We start from the raw sequence: 22,040 nt of genomic DNA, 5'->3' as shown, positions 1-22,040 counted from the left end.
TATTGAGCATTCGTCTGCCATGTAAGAAAATAAATCCTGCCAAGCCTGCACAAGTGTGTGACACAGATCATCACTGATTTGTTCTTCAGCCAGTCTAAGGGAAATGAGGCCAACTTCAACTAGTATTTTCAGACTGTTTATAATCAGATGCTTTAAACTGGTTTTCCTAATGGCATGCTCTGACCTTTCTGTACTTTTCATCTAGAGCAGGAGTGGCCAACCCATGTTCCTGTAGAGCCTCAATCCTGCAGGTTTTGTAGGTAGCTCTAAATCATCAATCGCTAAACACCTGGAACAAACAGTAATTCTGACCAATTAAGTCAATTAGATCATTAAGAGGCTGGGGTAAAACAAAAACAGGACACCCTGAGGCTCTCCAGGACCAGGGTTGGCCACCCCTGATCTAGAGGAATTCAACTCTTACAAACGCAGAGACTGCTCCCCTCCAGGTCTTTGCCACTCCTGTCCTGATGTACCACTCTTGTTTTTCAGTCCAAACAATGTCACTGTGTTTGTTGCTTTTGTGATTTTTTAATTATTGGGCCCTGATTACAAATCTTTAAGGACTGCTCTAGAGACTTTAAGTACTGTTTTTGTTTCATGTGACAGTTTATAAACATTCCCTTTGCAAGTGACAATAAACTACACATTTTATTAATGCAAATTTGATTGAAATATTCAAACTCAAACTTCTTCAATAAGGCTGCCTGAGTAAATTTGCATGGTAATTTTATTGTTATACTATACATTTATGATTTTATGTTTTTTTTTTTTATGTGATTTACCAAAAGATAAACATCTCAATGGGTGTTGTAATCCAGCTGTGGGGTTTTGATTTGCTGAAACGGGATTAAAACTACTGGAAAATTTCACAGATAATATGTACGTGAAAAATTATGCTGTGAAATTAAGTGCTATTTTTTTAAAATTATTTTGTTACCAATACATCACTAGATTGTATTTATTTTATTTTATTATTTATACATAAGATGTACCCATTAAACCGAGGCCTCGTTTTCAAAGGGGTCCTGTAAAACAAGTAACACAATAAAAACATGTGTGGTTCAAACTTTTATTTAAAAAATAAATAAATATGTTTTTAATCAATATTTGGCAACAACGCTGCTAGTGTCAATATTTTTCCTATGGTGTGGAAGGTTTCCACACAAAAAATATTGTATTTTTTTTTTTTTGTAATACTGTAACATTTTTAATCATAATCTACGCAGACACCGAAGCTGGCTACCAGACCTTGCACGTCACAGCCTGACGCTTGTTTAAGGCTGCCGTCGGTCACATGCTCCTGAGATGTTTGACAATTTTAACAGATACAACGTTTTGCTGAGAAGGACGTCGGAGGAGTAAAAAACCGAAAGGACTGAGGACAGCTCCAACTAAACGTGTGGTCGCTTAAATTATTATCACACTATAAATGTAAAGTTATTTATTTTGTACATACATTTGTTCCGCTGAATACTAAACTATGATTTTCCCGTGGGACCGCTGGTACTCTAGCAGCTGTTGTTTGTGCTGCCATGTCCGGACTGGCACTATCATTCTGGGTATTTGGTATATGGTGAGTATGCTCCATGATGTGAAAATGCTGTAGTCTCGAACTGCAATATCACCATTTTTTCCACGTAGTTCGTCTTTAAACTCTGTGCTTAAAAATGTAAATGATGTTTTGAATTTGTTTCATATATGCCTTGCCAAGCTTGTGAATTGAAATAACAGCAGACGTAAACAAAACAAACAAAAAAAAAAAAAAAAACTGCCTTCTGTACTAATAGTATAGGGTACAGATAGCTACTATTCCACAGACTCGATCAATAATATACCTGTGCATGTGTGCATGCCAGCTGGCAGTATTACTGCATTTCAAATTTCGTTTTATTTCATTCGCCTAATGGTCTGACTGGCGCAGTGAGATGCGCTTCAGCACTGGGGTCTCTAGGTTAGCAAATTATGTCAGATACTGTATGTATTCAGAGTCTACATAGGTGGAGGATTCGGGTAGATTTTGTTTAGCAACAGCTACAAGTTTCGTGAAATTCCAGATTCATCTCTGATGTGTGCAATGCTTACATTGAAGTCGGTTTAATATATTATAACACTGTAACCTTCATTTGGGGTTTATTATTAGAAGGCTAGGACTTATTACTAAGATAATTCCTTCACACGTGACACCTGTAAGTCGGTGCTCACAGTCTAGCTAAAAACGGTTCAGTCTTTTTACACTGGCTTCCTATTTTAGCTTTGTGTCCTGAGCCTATTAAAAATGATTTTAAAAGTCTAAAATTATCCAGGAACTTGTTAGAAAAAACAATATACAATAAATGCTCCTTTCTGAAACAGGGTTGGCTGTTTTTTAAGGCTGGAATTGTTTTATTCCACTCAGAATCCATGCCTTTGCTCTTGTTTCTTAATAGGACCCAGTGTTGTTATCTTTTAGGTGTTTCAGACACACAATGTAATAAGCACTGATATTAATGTACATGCCTCATGATGAAGCAGAGGGAGTTAATTACGTATTGATTTAGCCATCTCCTATTCAGCCAGCAGCCACAGTAAATGCCCTCTAGGGTTTTATTGAACTGCGTAGTGTTTTGGTTGTATTTGACTGTCAATTAAAGGCTTGTTTTGTGGGTAGCAGTCATATTTGAGATCCAGCCTTATGCATCAGCCTCATGTTTGAGATCCAGCCTTATGGACAGCTGAAAACTCCTCCTCTCTTATCTTTTTAAATAACAAGTGTGAAAATCAGAAAAAAATACAAATTTCACAGTTTTCTTGGAAATAAAAAGGACTTGCAGAAAAAATATGAATTTCAGTTTTCTTGAAAATAAAAGGGACTTGATGGCAAAGTGTCTAACCTGCTTTTGTTCTCTGAATACTAGCCACTGTGCAAAGCTTGTGAAGTTAACCTGTGTCAGGACACAATACAGACCTTGTGTTGCACTGTAACTATTTCATGATTGACGATAAAGGATTTCTTAGTATAAATCAATACAATTTTAAGCAAAAGTTTGGGTAAAAATGTAAAACCCAGGAAAATGTTGGTTAAAGAGGTCACGAACAAACGATAAAACTAATGCGTAGCAACAATTGTAATTCCATATTGCATGCTTGGTACGTTATTATAGTGCTGTCAGAATCGTGGTACTGATGGTGTTAAATACAAATTGTTTGTTTTTGGAGCTACAATAGAGGAGATAGTGGGGGGGCGTGTCATCAGGAGGACATTGTATAAACAGTCATGGTGAATAAATGGCAGGAAGAGCCTAAGTTATGCTTCTTACTATTACACAACTTTGGATGATACTATGTCCAGCAAAATACAGTTTAAATGTATCTAATCTGGCTACATGGATGGGACCAGAGTAAATTATGTTGCTAATCAACAGTTTAATTTAAATAAACAGTTTATCCAAGGGTGAAGGGCAAACTCCACTTGCCTTTTGAATTTTACAAGAAGTCTTTTTAAGGACACGTAATGCAAGTAACCGAGTCTTATTAAGGAGAAGACGATACGGTTACATGACAGTTGTGGAGTGTTTTCCATTCCCAGCATTAGCTGACAGGTCTTTTGTTTTTTCATGAGTTAGCTTCTAGCTCCTATTCCGAGGAGCTGTCCAGCAATTCAGTACCTGAGAAGCTTGTTTTTCTTTTCTTTTTTCCTACACCTCTGTGCTAATTTTTATTGTTGTGGAAGAATTTGGTACATGTTCAAATTGTATTAATTCTCAACCCCAAAATATCTCAGATATTGTTGTATTTTTGTTTTATAAAAATGTGACCAAAGCTTGAGAGCTCTTACGAGGCCTTGGGCCTCATTCACTAAACAGCATAAAGTGTTTCTCACGCAGTAACCCCCTTTACTGCGTGCTTTGTACACCTGCTGTATTCACTAACCAGTGGCAGGCAAGCAAGCAGGTGTGAAAATGCAAAATATAATGAATAATGTTAATGAGTGGAAATGTATGCAAAATACAAAACAAAATATGCATTTTATTTTCCTTACAGTATTTTATATTACTCTTCACCACCTCCCCTGTTTATGTCGTACTTTTGTCACGTAGAAGTAGTGCTACAGCAGCTGTACATGGTCAAACAACAACAAGTATATGATTAACATAAAAAAATGCAGACAGCTGACAAGTGAAATGAATATATATTTTCATGGCAGTATATGAACTGACATTAGTTACAGTGACTCCATTGTAACTAATATGTAATTTTGAATTTATTACTTATAGCGTTTTAATTAAATTATACCAAATCACTTTTTTTGTAAATGTGATTTGGTATAATTTTAATATAAGCTGTTAATTAAATTAATCATGGTTGTAGCAGCAGTTAAGTATTCTGTAAATATTTTGTCTAATACTTAAAAAAGTACCATGCTATGGGGCTGTCTTGTTTGCAAAAGATATCGGCACGGACATTGTATACAAACCAATGCAATACCGTGTGTGTGTGTTGATTTGATGTAGATTTTTCTTCTGTTCACTCACTTTGCATTTAGTTAATTGATAAATATAAACTATTATCATGTCTATTTTTGAAAGCATTCTTACTTTGCAGCATTTTTTCACACCTGCCTAAAACTTTTGCGCATTACATTGTGTGTGTGTGTGTGTATATGTGTGTATATATATATATATATATATATATATATATATATATATATATATATATATATATATATATATATAAACTTCCTGATATTTTTTTATTTAATCAGTTATTCACATTCTTGTGTCCCTACATTACCTTTTTCTTTTTGCTTTTGCAGGTACACAGCAGTTTTCCTTTTTAAAATGATGTATATATAGTGAGAGAATGTGTGCATGTCTCCAGTCATATGTAGTTTTCACAATCACATCACCTTCTAGCCAGAATTGTACCATAGCCTTATGTTTTCACATGTTGTCATTGATTTGCCCCACTGCCATTGTACTTTATGCATCTAGAGCAGATCTGACATCAGAAAAATATTGCAAAATGTTCATCTTTTCCATCAATTTCAACCGGGCAGTGTGTGATGCTAAGTTAAACATGATCAGTCTGTCATGGCTTTGCACGTGCTGTTGAATATTCCACGTCGTTTGTTGTTTTAAGTAAGACATTGTAAATTTACCAAGTTCACACACTGTTTTTTTTTTGTTTGTTTGTTTGTTTGTTTTAAGTGATGGTTTATTAGTTTCATTTTTCCAAGCACTGTTTAACCCTTTGTTAAATCTCTTAAAAAAATTTAAAAAAAACAGTCCTTGAAAAAACATTCCTTGTAACTGCCTGTATTTGTGAATAGTGCCCTTACTTTCTAAAGGAAGGCAATATGGATGTCCTAAAGCTGACGAACTTGTCATTATTGTATTTATTTATTTATTTTTTAATTTTATTTTTTCAGATTATCAATGCAGTGGTGCTACTCATTCTACTTTCTGCCCTCAGTGACCCTTACCAGTATCATATAACAACGGCTGAACTAGGCAATGAATTCGATTTCATGGATGATGCAAGTAAGTGAATAGGATCTTGCTAATATATACCGTATTCCTTTGAATTTAAGACTTTTTAAACAACATTTTTCTTCTGTAAAATGGCCTACATCTTAAATTCAAGTATAGTGATATGTATATTAAAATCATCAACAAAAGCCCGACTACACAAACAGCAACGTGACTGGCTGCCGAGAAAAGATGAACAAAGACGTCACTTCCTGATCTCGATTCATCCATGACATACAGACAGCCATTATCAGTGAAGCGCCATTAACTTCCCAAGCAATTTGAAGAAAAGTTTTTATAATTTCAGTGTTTCTTTATTAGGCTCAGTTCTGTCAAACAGTACCAGCTTGGACAGATCGGAAATGCTGATCAGACCCCTGTATTTTTCAACATGCCAAGCAATACCACAGTTAACAAAAATTGAGAAAAATGGGTGTCAGTAATCACTAGAAATGGGAAGCAGCGCAAAACTGTGATGCTCTGTGTGACAGCAGACGGCTGCAAACTGCCTCCATACGTCTCTTTCTTAAATGCTTAATTGAGGTTGTATCTTTGTATAGGCAGCTTTATTTGCTGTTTTACTTTTTTCTCCAATTGAGGGTGGGAAATTTGGTCTACGTCTTAAATTCGACGGAATATGGCATCATACAGTACCGGCACAAATGATTTACAGCAAGACTAGCAGTGGTGATTGTATTGCCCATTTTTCCTCGGGCCTTTTGCCTACTAAATATCTTAATACTGTTGAATAGATAATCTTTGCCTCTTTAAAAAAAAAAAAAGCTAAATATTTTCATAAATAACACATCTCACAAATAGAGTGGTATCACGAAATGTTCTCCTTTTTCTAGGAAAGCAGAACAACTGGGGATAGGGATTTTTTTTCCAGATAACTTCACTCAGACTACTTGCTCACTAAATATCATGGTCGCCCTGAATAGAAAATTGTATCCTCCTTAAAACTATGCAAGAGATTTTAATGAAGAGTCTGTCCCACAAGTGCTGTGGTACCCCAAATATGATCGACTTACTACCAATGCTGAATCACTGGGTATGGCATTTTCTATTCATTTTACCCTCAAAATAGGTTTCTGGCTGAGGACTGCCAAAGACAACAGTACATTGAATATGTACCAGTCTTGGCAGTCACCACTCAGACAATTACACTATGTAACACAATTTCCGGTTATACTGTATTTACAGTATAATCATAAATCTCAAAAAATTACTCACTTATAAATCTTTTGTAGTCATTTTTGTATTACTTTAGTGTAAATACATGTTAATTTGGATTCATATGTTGTTTTTTCTGACTTTATGTGAACGAAAAGACACACATTTGCCTGTTTTCCCATTGGAAATAGTGATATTTTGAAATATCACTGTCCTGGTGACAAAAGCAAAGTTTGTGGGGAATAATAGCCATTTTCTATACTTTTGAGGCATAAGCAATTAGGAAATAACACTTACTACCCAGCAACAAAAATTGTGTTACATAGTGTAATTGTCTCCTCTTATAAATATGCTAAGGATTGTAATGAGCAATCCATCTGACAAGTTCAGGAGTTCCCTAACTTTGCTTTGCTAACAGTGCTGAATGACTGGGTGGAGCATTTGTTCACTGTTTTAAATAAATGTATTTAAAAAATAGATTCTGAGTGGTGACTGCCAAGTCTAGTACATATTCAGTGTACTGTTGTCTTTGGCAGTCCTCAGCCAGAAACCTATTTTTGAGGGTAAAATGAATAGAAAATGCCATACTGTGGCAAAGTGGTTTGTAGTGCTCCGGTGTATAGGTGATTTGAGGTGCTCCAACAAAGGACAAACACAAAGTTTACCGGTCAGGTTTCTTTTAATGCCCTTTTTTAAACTGGGTTTCAAATAATAAAGCTGGCTCTACCCAGCAATGGGTATTGCCAGCAAAAACTGGACTCAAAATAATAAAGCTGGTTCTACCCAGCAATGGGTATTACCAGCTACAAAACAAAGGGGTTGCAGTCCCGAAATAATAACCACAGAAAACACGTCTCCAAACTGGGTGCTCTGGTACAGGTGCGGTGCTCTGATTGCTGGTGCGTGTTCAGACTGTAACTGTTGCTGTTAGTGGCAGTGGGGGATGCTGCATAAGCAGTACCTTTTTTTTGTAGTTTTATTACTGTGTTTTATTTTCCCTTTTTCTTTCGCTGTTTGTTTTCATTATTTTAAGCACCTGCGTGTGCTGCATCAACCAAGTGCAACCCCTTTACCATCATTGGTATTGGGGAATAGCACAGCCAGCGCCATCTGGCGGATAAGAAAAGACCCAAAAAGAAAATAATAATAAAACTGGGCATCAAAGAGGTGTTTCAATTACAACCTACTGTCTCCCGTGTCAGTGAATACCCACACCCTTCCACACGTAGTGTCAGGGTGGGATTCAGTGGCACTGCCCAAACGCAGCAGTACAAGCTCTCGGAGCAGAATGGATCCCCAACAATCTCCTGCGCCAAACCATCACTGTGGCTGTGCAGGGGAGTGCAAGAGCTGCGTGGCCAGACCCATGGCTACAGCGGCCGATGAAAATGACAGCAGAGGATTGGCCAGAAGCATACCTGGAGGTATTTGACGCTGTGGCGATCTCTGCCGGGTGGCCCCGAGATCAGTGGGCTAGCTGCCTCCTACCACAGCTGACGGGGGAGGCGCAAGAGGCGGCCATGACCCTAGATCCGATGGCGATGGTCAACTATCCATCCCTGAAAGTGGCTATCCTCAACCGCGGGATGGTTGAACCCGGAGGTGACCACCACCGCCGGCTGGTGGAGTTGATTGTAGTCTAGTGATTCCTGGAGTACTTGACTCTGGAGCGGTGTCTGTGTGTGCAACAACAGGCACCCTCCACCATGAATCGGGCAGTCAAACTGGCAGAGCAGTACCAGGCAGCAGAACCAATGCCTGCTAAGCTGCTGGAAACAGCGCTATTCCAGCATCATCCCCTCTACTGGTCCCAAGGAGGGCAAAGGGACTGGGTTAGCCAGGTCTTTGGACGGAGTGTTGCTCTATTATTCATTCGGTGGCCATAACGGGAAACCCAATGACTCTGGGTTTGGAAGCCGGTGTAAACAAAACCGAGGCAAGAACGTCAGCCACTGGAGCGAGAGAACCAGACCGGCACGTATGGCTAAGGAAGCCAGTCGATATTAAATAAAAGAGAAATAAAAATAACTGTTACTGTTAGTGGCAGTGGGGGATGCTGCATAAGCAGCACCTTTTTGCTTTTAGTTTTATTACTGTGTTTTATTTTCCCTTTTACTTTTGCTGTTTGTTTTCATTATTATTTTTAAGCACCTGTGCGTGCTGCATCAACCAAGTGCAACCCCTTTACTGTTGTTGGTATTAGGGAATAGCAGAACCACTGGCACTATTGATTTATTTTAGAACTGACAGTTCTAATTCTTAAGAGATTAATCAGCCTGAGGATCACCTGTCCTTGGCTTTACTAGGATTATGTCAGAGCTTGGCCTGTGGTGTAAGCTTTAAAGCAGGTGTCTGTTTTGTAATATCTGTCAAATCACAGACCCTATAGTGGGACATCTGTCCAGATGGGGATTAAAGGATGAGATTATTTTAGCTAAAGGTGGTTTGATTGCATAAAGGGAAGAAACTGTACACATCAGATCATTTCCCAGAATGTCTCGCTTTGAAATTTTACTGTTGAGCAAGTTCAGTATCAGTGCACATATATACACTGCAGCCATTTGGTGATTGATAGATTGTCTGGGGTTGGGGAATTTATAACTGTGGCAGGTGCGGTGCTGGTGCAATAATCCAAAGAACAAACAGACAACAAAGTACGGGTGAAATGCATTGTTTTATTAGTTTTATAATGGTGGTCCAATGATCTGATGACCAGCCAGTAAATAATAAAAAGCTTTGCAATACACAAAAATGTGTATTGCGCAGTGAAAAACAGGGTTGCAGTCCTGTAAATAATAAGCTCAGTACTTTAACACTCACAATTAGACACACACACACACACAATCACAAAGTCCAAAGTGTGTGCTCTCAGTGCTTGTGGTGGAGTATAATTAGTTGATAACAATGTAAATCGTGACTGTGGTGCAGTGTTGATCCGGTTTTGTGCTGGCCCTTGGCAACAGCTCCGGATTCGTGTTTAGCCGTCTAGTGATACAAGCAAGACAATTACTAACAACACGAAAAACAAACAAACACTCACGAATACTTCAAGTACGCTTTTCTCTGCGTCTCACACTGTCCTTCCAGTTTATAACCCAAAACCAAGCGAAAGAAAAGATTCTCTGGCTCCTTTATGCTATCACGCATGACCCCTTGGTAAGCGATTGTAGGGATGACTTTGCTTCAGCTCCAAGTTTAATCCAAGCAGAAGTCTTTATTTAAGGCAGCTTCTTGTACAGAGACATGGGAATATTTGGCTGGACACTTCTAGTATAGACTTGGGGCAGCATTTGCACTTTACAGTGCCATCAGGACTTGCTTCTAAATGGAAACCATGGATTAACCACCAAGCCTACATCTTGTACTGTAAACAACTCATGTCTGTTTTGCTGCATTGTAATAAACTCATTCTTTGCTCTCTTTTTCATTTTTTTTACCCCAATTCAGCGACGGGACAACTGAATTGTAAGATGAGCTGTAGCCCATTATGTCGTTCAGTATTGAGTTTTGGCCTGTTTTACATTTCAGGACATGACCAAACAAGCTAGCTGTTAGGTATCCTTTTCTATGAGCAAACCACATTTCGCTGTTGCTCTGCGTGCAGTGTTGCAAATTTTTACAGTTTTGCTCTGTAAAACTTTGTCGCAATGAATTCGTTAAACTATCAAGTTCTTTTTTGAAAGTAGTCAGTGGTAAGGTTTTATAGTTGTGATTAAACATGCTAGTTAGAGGTAGTGGTAAATCATCTGATACTTCCCCTAATACTGGACCTGAATCTAATTTACCAGTAATTATTTTTCTGTGTTCCTCTTACATACTATGTTTCCTGATCAAAAGAAGAAAACAGTGTGCCTGTGCCGCAGTAACTATGTTTTCTACAATGTTGTCTTTTTGTTGTGTGCTTAATTTCCCTATTGTCATTACTTGTGACTCAGTACTTTTTTCTTTTACTCTCTCCTCCCTTTCTCTCAGCTGCACTATCTGTGTATCTTTCCTGTATAGCCTCACTGCTGGTAGTTCTGACCAGTCACATGAAACAGATTCCGTTTCTGATCCTGTGTCTGTTTCACTTTCATTCGGAATATGGTAAAGAGGGCACACACCGGATTTGACTCCTATAGTAAAAATCTAGACTGTAAACACAAAACACAATTTATTTTTTTAATTCGGAGGCGCCTTTGTCCAAAGCGACTTACACATGGTTATGAGAGTAAACTTAAGAGAAAATCAATATAAATGCATAGTGCACATAAATTTTTAAAGTTTGTCTACCCCAGTGATAAGTATCACAGCCCACTCCAGTGTAGCTTTGGCTGTGTGCTTTGGGTCGTTGTCATGCTGAAAGGTGAACTTCCGTCTCAGTTTCAGCTTTCTTGCAGAGAGCAGCAGGTTTTCCTCAAGGACTTCTCTGTACTTTGCTCCATTCATTTTCCCTTCTAACCTGACAAGTGCCCCAGTCCCTGCCGATGAGAAACATCCCCATAACATGATGCTGCCACCACCATGCTTCAAAAGTTGGTCTAAATGCAACCTCTTGGTAGCCTCTCTGATCAGTTTCCTTCTTGCTCGGTCATCGAGTTTGGAGGGACGGCCTGATCTAGGCAGGGTCTTGGTGGTGCCAAACATCTTCCACCTCTTAATAATCGCCTTGACCGTGCTGCAGGGGATATTCAAGGCCTTTAATATTTTTTTATACCCATCCCCTGATCTATGCCTGTGACAGAAATACAATGAGTTCTGGTGATAAATCTTCCTCCCGACCTGTGAGGGCTCTAAAGAACAAGAGGAGAAGTATCTGGAACGGCTGGCCTGACAGTTCGTTTCCAGGACCGGGAAGTGGGTCAGCCTGGAAAGCAGCGAGACTCTGTTGTAAGACCATATTGACTTGAAAGGTAAACGAGGGGCAGCTGCAAATAATAAGGCAGCTGCAACTGTTTACCTAGATATCATGCGGGATTACATATAGGGGCCAGGGTAACGCTGATCTTTTCCTTCGTTTGGGTTAACGCTTGTGTTTTTGTTATCCCCGCGCTTTACACATTGTTGTGTATAGCCGGGTATTTATTATTTAATGGTCACCAGGCCTGGATTACCAATTAAAGCACCTTGTTCACTGAAATACCGTTGTCTGTTCATCACTCCTGCACCGCATCACCGCTACACTGTTCCCCTTACCAACCACTTTGCCACAATGCCTTTTCAACAACTTTGTCCCAGAGTTCTTTTGAAACCGCCTTGGTGCTCATGGTTGAGTCTTTGCTTTGAAATGCACTGCCAATCAGCTTCAGCTCATGGATGAATGGCCTGACATTCTCCTGTAGAATTCTCTGATACAGAGCGGAATTCATGGTTCCTTCAATGATGGCAAGTCGACCAGGTCCTGATGCAGCAAAGCATCCCAAATCATGACACTACCACCACCATGCTTGACCGTTGGTATGAGGTTCTTACTGTGGAATGCAGTGTTTGGTTTTCACTAGACATAACGGGGCCCATGTTGGCCAATAAGTTCCACTTTTGACTCCTCTGTCCATAGAACATTGTTCCAGAACTCTTGAGGATCATCCAGGTGCTTTTTGGCAAACTTGAGACGAGCATTCATGTTCTTCTTAGTGAGCAGTGGTTTCCGCCTTGCTACTCTGCCACGAATCCCATTTTTGCCCAGTGTCTTTCTGACGGTGGAGTAATGAACACTGACCTTAGCCAAGGTAGAGAGGCCTGCAGATCCCTAGATGTTGTTCTAGGGTTCTTTTTGTGACTTCCTGGACGATTTTACGCCTTGCTCTTGGAGAGATTTTGGCAGGACGGCCACTCCTGGGAAGATTCACTACTGTCCAAAACTTTCTCCATTTGGACAATATGGCTCTGACTGTGGTTTGGTGGAGCCCCAGAGCCTTATAAATGGCTTTATAACCCTTTCCAGACAGATAGGCATCAACAACTAATGATCAGCAATTTCTTGTGATCGTGGCATGATGTGCCTCTAGAATCTGTGTGCTGACAACTTCACTCTGATGGTAAGGGCCAAAGTTAGTCAGATTTGTATTGGGCAGGGCTGGCCCAAATCAGGCCTGATTTCTGAGGTTGGTAAGTTTAGAAAATAGCTGCTTCTCATTTTCGAAATTCGCTCTGATATACAGTCATCTGAAAGTCTCCTGGGGCACACAACAGTAACACATGCGCAGTACTCTTTTGTTTATGTTCTCATCCAGAAAAGGGTCTATCTAGATAAAGGTATTTGTACTACTAAAAAGGCTTTGCTGTTGCATACCAGAGTTTAATGCTTTGTGAACTGAACCAAAAGCATCTATTAGTAGAATCAAGTATAAATAAGAAAAAAAACATGTACACTGAAACCTAATCAAGTAAACTTGTTGATATTTGTGTAAATGTTTTCTTGTTTCAGATATTTGCATTGCTGCTGCCATATCCCTCCTTATGATATTAATTTGCGGAATGGCAACATATGGTGCATACAAGGTAACAGAATGTTGGCTGCTTCAAATATGTTGACTCAGACTTAGGTTTGGCTATTCCTTTTTATTAGTCTTCATAATAAATGCTTCATTGGCTTACTTGATCTGACATTTCTTTTGCTTTTATAGCAACATGCTTCCTGGATCATTCCATTCTTCTGCTACCAGATCTTTGACTTTGCACTTAACACCTTGGTTGTAATTAGTGTTGTTGTATATCCTACCACAATTCAGGACTACCTCCAACAGTTGGTAAGTAGAAAAACGCCAAAAAATAACTCAAAGATTTTATAAAAACCTAACAAACCTCCCACCAAACCTGCAGTAGTCTTATTAGACAGGCCATTCATCGGTGTAATTTATCAGGGTAATTTATCAGGGTACATAGTGTTGCACAGTTGGCTTTCTGTTTTGTTTTTACTCTAACTTGATTAAGTGCCATATTTTTAGTATATTTGTAGTATATTTTTGTAGACTGACTCTATACAAGAAATACATGTAATGCTAATATTTTCAACATGAGCTTGTGAGGTAACAGCTTTTGTAAAAAAAAAACAAAAAAAAAAAACGCATCAATTCATTTTTCAATCCATACATTTCATACATTACCTGTATCCCATTTTATTCGCCATCCAACTTCATGGACTGTTTAGCGTGTAGTTGTTTGTATTGACCATTGTTTTTTTTATTTTTTTTCTTAGCCTGGTAATTTCCCATATAAAGAAGAGATTATGTCAATGAATGCCACATGCCTGGTTCTGATTGTGCTGGTCTTCATCGGGGTCATTCTGGCATTTAAGGTGAATCCTCATGACAGAAGGAAGGAGTCACTGTAGGGCTGAATTTTTTCGATTTTTATTTTTGATTTAGTCTGATGGTGTTTTTTTTCCCAGTTTTTTTTTTTTTTTTTTTTTTGGTCAAAATTAGTTTCTTTCGGGGATAAAAAAAACAAACTGCTCAAATAAACTACATTTAGTTTTCTAACACTCATTATTACATACATCTATCATACAGAATTATAATTATAAAAAGGTTAACATACTTTGTAGAACTACAGAACTAGCAGGACTGAAGCAAGAAAGCCCAGGTCTGATTGCAAACTGAAGTACTGTATGCAGATACCACGTAGGTAAACTAGGTAGAGTTGTATATCTTTTCTTAGGAATGGCAATTCTCCAGTACTTGAATAAAATTTCTGTCTTTCCTTTTATGGTTTCTTAAACCAAGCCCTAATTTTCCTTTACATGCTGGAGAACTGATTTTGTTTAACACCCCATTGTAGCTTAAAAACACATGTTTCAGTTTTCAACCCGATGTTAAGCACGTCTGTGTTCAAGTCATGCACAGAGGTACTGTACCAACAGGGCAAAAATGATGATTGGAACATTACAATGCTTTCTATACTGGCAGCCCTCTGCAAACAATATTTAATGAAGAAACCTCCATAGTATGATGCGAGAGCTTTTTTTTTTTTTTTTTTTTTTTTTTTTAAATAAATAAATAATACATTTCCATGTTTTATCAGCACAAAAAGAAAATATTTTTCTTAACATATTTTTATTTTTTTTATTTATTCATTCATGTTAATGCAAAATGTCCCTAAAATAACTACAGTAAAAACTGTAATGGTCACCTGCTCTTCCCAGATGCACCTTGAATAAGCAAGTATGTATGATCAGTCCCCTGTAATGATCGTCCACCAGTTCAAGACAGAGGAGGTTTGTATTAGGTGCGGTAATATTTTGTTTTGTTTTAATTGTAGGGACCCACATGTAGGTTTTGATTTTTTATATACCGCTGTTGGCACCATGGGAGAGCCATGAATGTCAGCAAGCGAGGAGCAAATCTTCCCTTGCTGACTTAAAACCTAATTAGACCATTGTGAAAATCTGACATGTGGTCATGTGAAGCAGCGCACTATAGAATGACAGCAGCAGTCAATTCAAATATGTGTACATATGTATCTCTCCTGACCATTCGTCTCCAGACTGGAGGTTATATTTCCAGAGCTGCCTGTCCGAATTTGATGAAACTTTACAAGTATATTATTCTTCACAGCAGACTGCTTTTTTTTAACAGCACTGACAGGTGTATTGAAGGCTGTGCTTTTGTCTATTTGTGTCAAAGAAAATGTGCATGGATATTTGATTAGGTGTATTCATTGTTGGTACAGTATCACAGTACTAGGCTCATTCTGAGATCACTATTCACCACTAAGCTTCTTAAATGGCAACACTGAAACGTCTCGTATCTAGTGTCGTAATGGACTGAACCAGTTATCCTACCTCCCTCGCCTTTTCTCCCAAAGACGCAGCTAAATGAAGGACACTGCTACACTGTTTTCTGAAAAATAAATATTCCACGTCACACATTTTTCATGTTTAAAGCTGCTTGTGGTATAGATTTTGTCCAGAACCCTGTTTGTGCCTGGTGTAGTGCTGACAACTGACGTTTTTTAAAGAGGATTTTAAATGTTCGCTAATCCAATCTTTGTACAAATCCATTTCTTCCCCTGTCCTGACAGGGTCACCAGGATGTGTGGTGTTCCACTGTATAAATGCTTCTAAAGAATTACAACGATTTGTAGTGCCGGATAGTCACACTCTGCTATTCCCTGACACATGAAAGCTCTCTGACTGAATTCTGTATAAGCTTAAAGAATTTTCACAGGTTTTGTATTTAAAGTATGTGTGTTCAGCAGACAGTAGTGGTTTAGTTCTACAAAAAAAAAAAAAAAAAACCTCTGCATTGCTAAATTGTTTAATTGTTTAATTGACTTAATAAACTATTCACATAATTTAAATAGATTTTGTTAACCTTACACTTATGATTATTATTTGCTGCTGTTGTTTTGTATTACATAGCTCAAGAAAGATTGTAATTGAGTACATGTACCTTTTTTTTATAGCACACATTTATTTCCATAATGAATGGCCAAGTGGATTATTGTAGTTTTGTGCAAATAAAGGAAATTAGTGATGAACACCATATAACAATGACAATATTAAACAATTACTGAACAGTGATGGCGTCAAATAAGCACACTGTATTGTTATAATGGTTTGATTAATTAAATTATATAATGAGTGTGTCACAATCACAATCTTACACACTAATTAAACGCGGCCTGTGTGTGTGTGTGTGTGTGTGTGTGTGTGTGTGTGTGTGTGTGTGTGTGTGTGTGTGTGTGTGTGTGTGTGTGTGTGTGTGTGTGTGTGTGTGTGTAAACCTTTAATCAATTGTAATGCAAATGTTTTCCCCTTTTCCCCAGGCATACCTGATTGCCTGTGTGTGGAACTGCTACCGGTATGTCAGTGGCAGGGGTTCTGACGATGTCTTGGTGTATGTGCCTACTAATGATACTGCGGTAAGAGACTCATATACTGCCGTACCAGACCAGCCCTGCTCGCCACCAATCATGCCTTGTGCAGTGGACAGGAGGCGTCCGATTTTTGTGAGGCCTAAGTCTGGCATATTTTCATTTTTTGTAAACTATCTGCAGTAAACTTAACAGCATTGTTCGGGCCTTGTCAAGAAAAATAAGTAATAAGTAAAATAATAAGTAAAATAATTGGAAATTATAAATTACTTCACAATTATTGCAGTTACTGAAGCTAAAGTTTGATGGCCTAGTTCTGGTACTGCCCTTTAAAAAGATGAGTAGAAACGCACCAGTCCTGGGGCATCACTGTGCACTTCTGTCAGTGGATGGGCAACAGACCACTGCTTACAGCTTTCAAGCATTTGGCAAACCATCTCCTGTATCCCTGTTTGCCCACTCGTTGGAATGTGGGAAAAGTCATTTTGCCCTTTTGAAGATTCCAGGTTTGGCAAAAAGGAAACAAAAGTCACATTTTTAGGATGAAGTATTGGACCAGGGAATTCACACGGGTGAAGTCATTAGCTTGGCTACTTTGGTCTATGTAAGCTTAACTCGTTCTGTTTGCATCCATTATATTTCATACGTATACTAAAGACTGCCATGACTTCTAGCAAACTGCCAGCACATAACATGTTCAACACTAAATTTGATGTTATTAGTTTACAGGCACTGTAAGCTACATGAAATATGGCCAAAAACAGGAGAGGAAGGGCTGTTTTGTTAATCATGGGCTACCTTACACCACAACACATGCTGGGAAATTTCCAGTCAACAACAAGGGTTTAGATTTCCACTGTTGCATTTTTGAAAAAAACAGATCATCTTACATTGCAACTGTGGCATTCAAAGCAACCCCTTAATAGATTGTATTACAGGGTGGTTTTCTATTGACTATTGTCCCCAGCAGTACAGAAGAAATGAAGTGACATTCTTACTTCAGATGTTATACATTTCAGGTAGTTTTCTAATGAAAGCAGGTACAATCAACTTTTATAATATTATGTAAAAATATAAATATGTACAGTTGGCCTATATAGTATACAGTACAGTAGTAAAATCATGTTGCTGCATTGTACACATTGGTGTACAATGCAAATAAAATCTAATTTTAAATTGAAATTAAATGATTTTAGATTTATTATTATTATTATTATTATTATTATTATTATTATTATTATTATTATTATTATTATTTAATTTGGCCTACTTAGTAGCCTAGACAATTGACACACTATAGATCATGGACCAATACAGATGCTGAGAATGAGCTGGAGGGGTTGGTGGCACATGTGTGTAGTCTATTGCTCCCAATACATTGGGGAAACCAGAAATGTCCGCCCCCTTTTTGCAAATTTATGCAGGGTTACGCCCGTTATTACATATTCATCTACGCTTGAACTGCAAACAGAAGCTGCTGCTGCAAAGCATTCCCTAAAAAGTCACAAATAGCATTGCGCTTGTTTAGAACATTTCACCCTAGATGTCCAACTCGTTTGCAGCTGATTTGCGACTATTGCGACAGGCGTAATACTTTATTACATCTACCCCTTTGTCTCCTTAGTAATGGTGACATAAGGTTTTGACACGGACACCTAAACTGTCCTAATCGTGCGGGTATTTGTCTAAAGAAGGAATTTGCTTTAGCCATTGCCATTGCTCATCTGTTGGATGACAAAAGGCCAAACACTTTGAGATATTGGCTTTGTATGCAATACACATAATTCTCTAGGTCAAGTTTGATTTGTGGCTGTAGTACAAGGTCACTGTACCACTGTCAATAACCTCATGTCACAGTGACCATGTGGGTTCTGACTTTATGTTTTGATGATTATAACACTACTTACTAAAATTGCTGGTGCTTTATTTTTCCTGGCTCTGACCCAATATGGCTGCCATGTTAGAGTTGTGTTACTGTTTAGATTTCTGCATGATAGAAACAGCACACTTTAAGCTACTGGCTTCATATTTGGTACACAAACATAGTCTGTGATTCTGTTCATCAAGTTGTATTACAGACGATTTCCATAAGAACCTCTGGCCATTTAAATTGCTACCTGCCCAGCTATTTTCCCCAAGGCTTGTGATGGATTTACAAAGTTTTCCTTCAATACATAATGTTTTTTTAATTTAATTTTTTCATTGGGAGCCAACAACAGAATTTTAAAAGGGATATTATAAGGCAGGATTACCTCTCTGAGACTTAACCACAAGCTTCTTAGGCTGTATTTAGTTTGAGTTCTGCATATGCTTGTGTTTCGGTTGCAGCACCATAGGAAGATGATAACGACATAAGGATACATAGATTCTAAAAAAAAAAAAAAAAGCGGGCTTTCTCATGAAGATATTTAATTTAAAAATAAAAGTATGTCAGCTAAGAAAACGCTATAAACACGTTTTTAAATTTTTTTTTAAATAAATAAATCGGGATTTCCTCTCTTTTTTCAGCAAAAAAATTCCTAACTGGTATTACTTTACATCCCAGCTTCACAGAACATGTTAAGGTTAAATACATCAATTCATTGATGTTTTTGTTTGTTTAATGGCACAAAAAAGAATTTATTATTTCAATGGGTTTTTTTTTGGTTTTTTTTGTTTGTTTTTTTAAATAGAGTACACACTGCCCCAACAATGCTTTACCAGTTTTGTTAGAACAGTTTAAGCCTTGACAAATATCAGTACCTTTTGCGACTTGGGCTCCTTCTAACTTGGTATAATTAAACATGAGTTATTTGGACCAGTTAGCGAAAAGCAGATTACTTTGCAAGCTGAGCCAATAAACAGTCATTTCAAAGATGTGCATCATTTGTGCTGGGTTCAAAGAAAAACAACCTTGCTTCAACACATGCTTTTTGGCATACTTGGACTGTCATGTATGGGAGGCTTGTAGTTTTAGGTTTACCTAACCATAAGAACAACAAGAAGTGCTGGTTCACAATGGGTTCCAATTTCCCTGCTATTTAAATAAGTGTGCTGTACTGGTTTGTAATGGAAGTCTGCATGGTAAAACAGACTGCTCTTCTATTTCCTGCTGGAGGAGCACACAGAGATTCAGATTGTTTAGATTGTAAACGTGTTATCACAAGGATTCCTCTTGCTGGTAAAACATTATTGCATTTCTTAAGTTACTGTTTTTGAGCTGTGTGATACTGGCAGCACTGCATTCACCCATGGCATGCCAAATTATCATTTAGAGATCTCAAATTGCATTTTAAGATATCTTGAAATATTTAGATATATCTGTAAAACATTTCGAGATATCTCAAGTTGAATTCCAGATATCTTTAATTGACTAATACCGACTTTCAAAAACATTCTTTAAATACCTCATTAGTTTATAGCATGTTAATGCTTCACATGCCACCTAATTACATGATGTATGATGCAATTATTTTGGTTCAAAACTCCGGTCAAGCCATATTTGAGTCAATGCCTTATAGTCAAATGAATTAGAGAAATAGTTTCATTGGTAATAATTGGTTTCCCCCAAAACAGATATAACTGCAGTCCATTATCAGTGCAAGTTAAAAGAAACTTGCTTTCATCATTTTAAATAGTGACAGTTCATAATTTTATTGTTAGCTGATTTTTTATACTTATAATATAAATATTTTTTTTTTTGTAGATACTGTTGCCACCATATGATGAATCGATGACTGTCCCTACTAAGTATCCACCACCTCCTTATGTCTCTGCTTGAAAGTGGAGGACAACAACTATAGGGAACAACCCTACTTACCTGTCCTGTTATGTTTTGTTTTTTTTTTGCTGCAGCTTAGTTTATCATTCTGACAATGAACCAGTACATTATCTGGCTGTTTCTAGTGAGTTTGAAATACTGTATATGTTTGATCATGTTTCTCTATTGCTGTGTTGTTACCACTTACTTTTTACCTGATTTAAAGATAGGGTCATTGTAACAAATCATTTGAAAAAAAAAAAAAAATCAAAAATCAAAACGTGGATTCCTGCAGTGCACCACAATTTTCAAGAAAGTGAAATATTGGTGCTCACCACTGATCAAGCACTCTTTCTACAGTGTCCCATGTCCCTATTGAGTATAACATTAATTTATGTTGTAAGAATATGAAGCTTGCTTGAAGGGTTGATGGGTAATGGAAGGGCTGTGCTCTTTTTTGAAAGTAATATAACATAAAACAAAAATGTGTAATTATTTCAATTAATATGTCTGACATTCAAAATACATTCAAAATACAATGATTTTCTTTCTGGTGTGGCGCAATATTAAGAAAACAAATCATTTATTTAAAGCTCTAAGTGTGAGTGGGACTCCAAAGAACTGATCCTGCTGTTCTCTAAGTGTTAACTATTAATTGTGTCCAACAAGATTGTGTGTAATTAATTTGTCATTTTCTTATAATGTATCTTGATATACTGTATTGCAAAGGAAACTACTGGTTAAAGACTAAGGCTTTTTCAATTGCACAACATGACTGCACTCTATAGTGTATCCACACTACTGTATGTGGCAACTGAAGAAAATGCCTGTCGATCAAAAAACTCTCATTACAGCAGTTCCTTGCATTGTGATTGTCATCCCATATATCTTTTGATATGTCTGTGAATGTGTGTCATGTTGTGTATTACTGATGCTTTCCAAACATCTCATACTAATACCAGTGGGAATACCATTCAACCGTTTATACTACAGTAAAATGCATTTGTAGTTGACATTACTTACAATATATTATTTTGCCTGATATTATGCACTAAGTAGCAAACTCAAACATCAGATGAGCCAAACATGTTTATTTTATTAATATTAACATTTTAAAAAATTGAAATCAAAACTGGATTAATCACAGGAAATAATTTCAGTGGGAGGAAACCTCTCAAGGTGGGTGCTAGGAAAATGAAAAAAGTACAAGGTGTAAAAAGGTGATGTACTATAGATCATTGTCAGCAATTATGGCAGCCCATTTTTCTTTCCAGAAGCACTTTCTCAGAAAATTGATAATTAGTGGTCACTTGATTTCCTTTAAACACAATGAAGTTCAAACATGATCAGAGATGGCCACGAAACCTGTGACAAAGGTACAGCCTTAGTCATGACCAAGCTGGTTCTCATTATTTATTTATTTATTTATCTTTGCCATCTTTTATTATACAGATTTAATTAATTGATTGATTGTTTGAGTTGCACTTCTCAGTATTTGTTTTGGACTAATAAAGTCTTGGAAAGTTGACTGTGTAATGTGTTTTATTTATATATATATATATATATATATATATATATATATATATATATATATATATATATATATAAAATGTAAAACCATTATCAACAACCATACTCACAAAGCCTTTACCGTGCTAGTTTGCACCATTTTTTATGGTATTTATTAGATGCTTCGTAACATAAATGTGTTGTTATGCTTTGTGAATATTGCAAATCTAGCATAAAGGTGATTCTTTAAAAAAAGAAAGAAAAATTCTACATTGCTTCCTCAGCTGATTCCAGAGGTGCAGTGTGGTGTTGGA

At 37.3% G+C, this 22,040-nt stretch overlaps 1 protein-coding gene across 1 annotated transcript; it reads left to right on the top strand.

Moving 5' to 3' along the window:
• Positions 1-1,294: 1,294 nt before the first annotated feature.
• laptm4b (lysosomal protein transmembrane 4 beta) lies at positions 1,295-21,743 on the top strand. Its single transcript, XM_041248754.1, has 7 exons — positions 1,295-1,576; positions 5,411-5,522; positions 13,090-13,163; positions 13,289-13,411; positions 13,861-13,959; positions 16,431-16,526; positions 20,164-21,743. Exons 1-7 carry the CDS (start codon positions 1,484-1,486, stop codon positions 20,236-20,238), a joined length of 672 nt encoding a protein of 223 aa, XP_041104688.1. The 5' UTR covers positions 1,295-1,483; the 3' UTR covers positions 20,239-21,743.
• Positions 21,744-22,040: the final 297 nt, after the last annotated feature.

The sequence above is a fragment of the Polyodon spathula genome, chromosome 4 (assembly GCF_017654505.1).
Source record: "Polyodon spathula isolate WHYD16114869_AA chromosome 4, ASM1765450v1, whole genome shotgun sequence".
NCBI classification, from domain to species: Eukaryota; Metazoa; Chordata; class Actinopteri; order Acipenseriformes; family Polyodontidae; genus Polyodon; species Polyodon spathula.
The sequence above is the reverse complement of the archived record's forward strand: the minus strand, read 5'-3'. Positions and strand labels throughout refer to the sequence as shown.

Bases quoted from the DNA above. Each gene is read 5' to 3' on its own strand.
- laptm4b (XM_041248754.1), top strand. From the start codon at position 1,484: ATGATTTTCCCGTGGGACCGCTGGTACTCTAGCAGCTGTTGTTTGTGC. The intron at 1,577-5,410 runs GTGAGTATGCTC...TTATTTTTTCAG, and splicing joins TTCTGGGTATTTGGTATATG to ATTATCAATGCAGTGGTGCT. The intron at 13,960-16,430 runs GTGAATCCTCAT...CCTTTTCCCCAG, and splicing joins GGGTCATTCTGGCATTTAAG to GCATACCTGATTGCCTGTGT.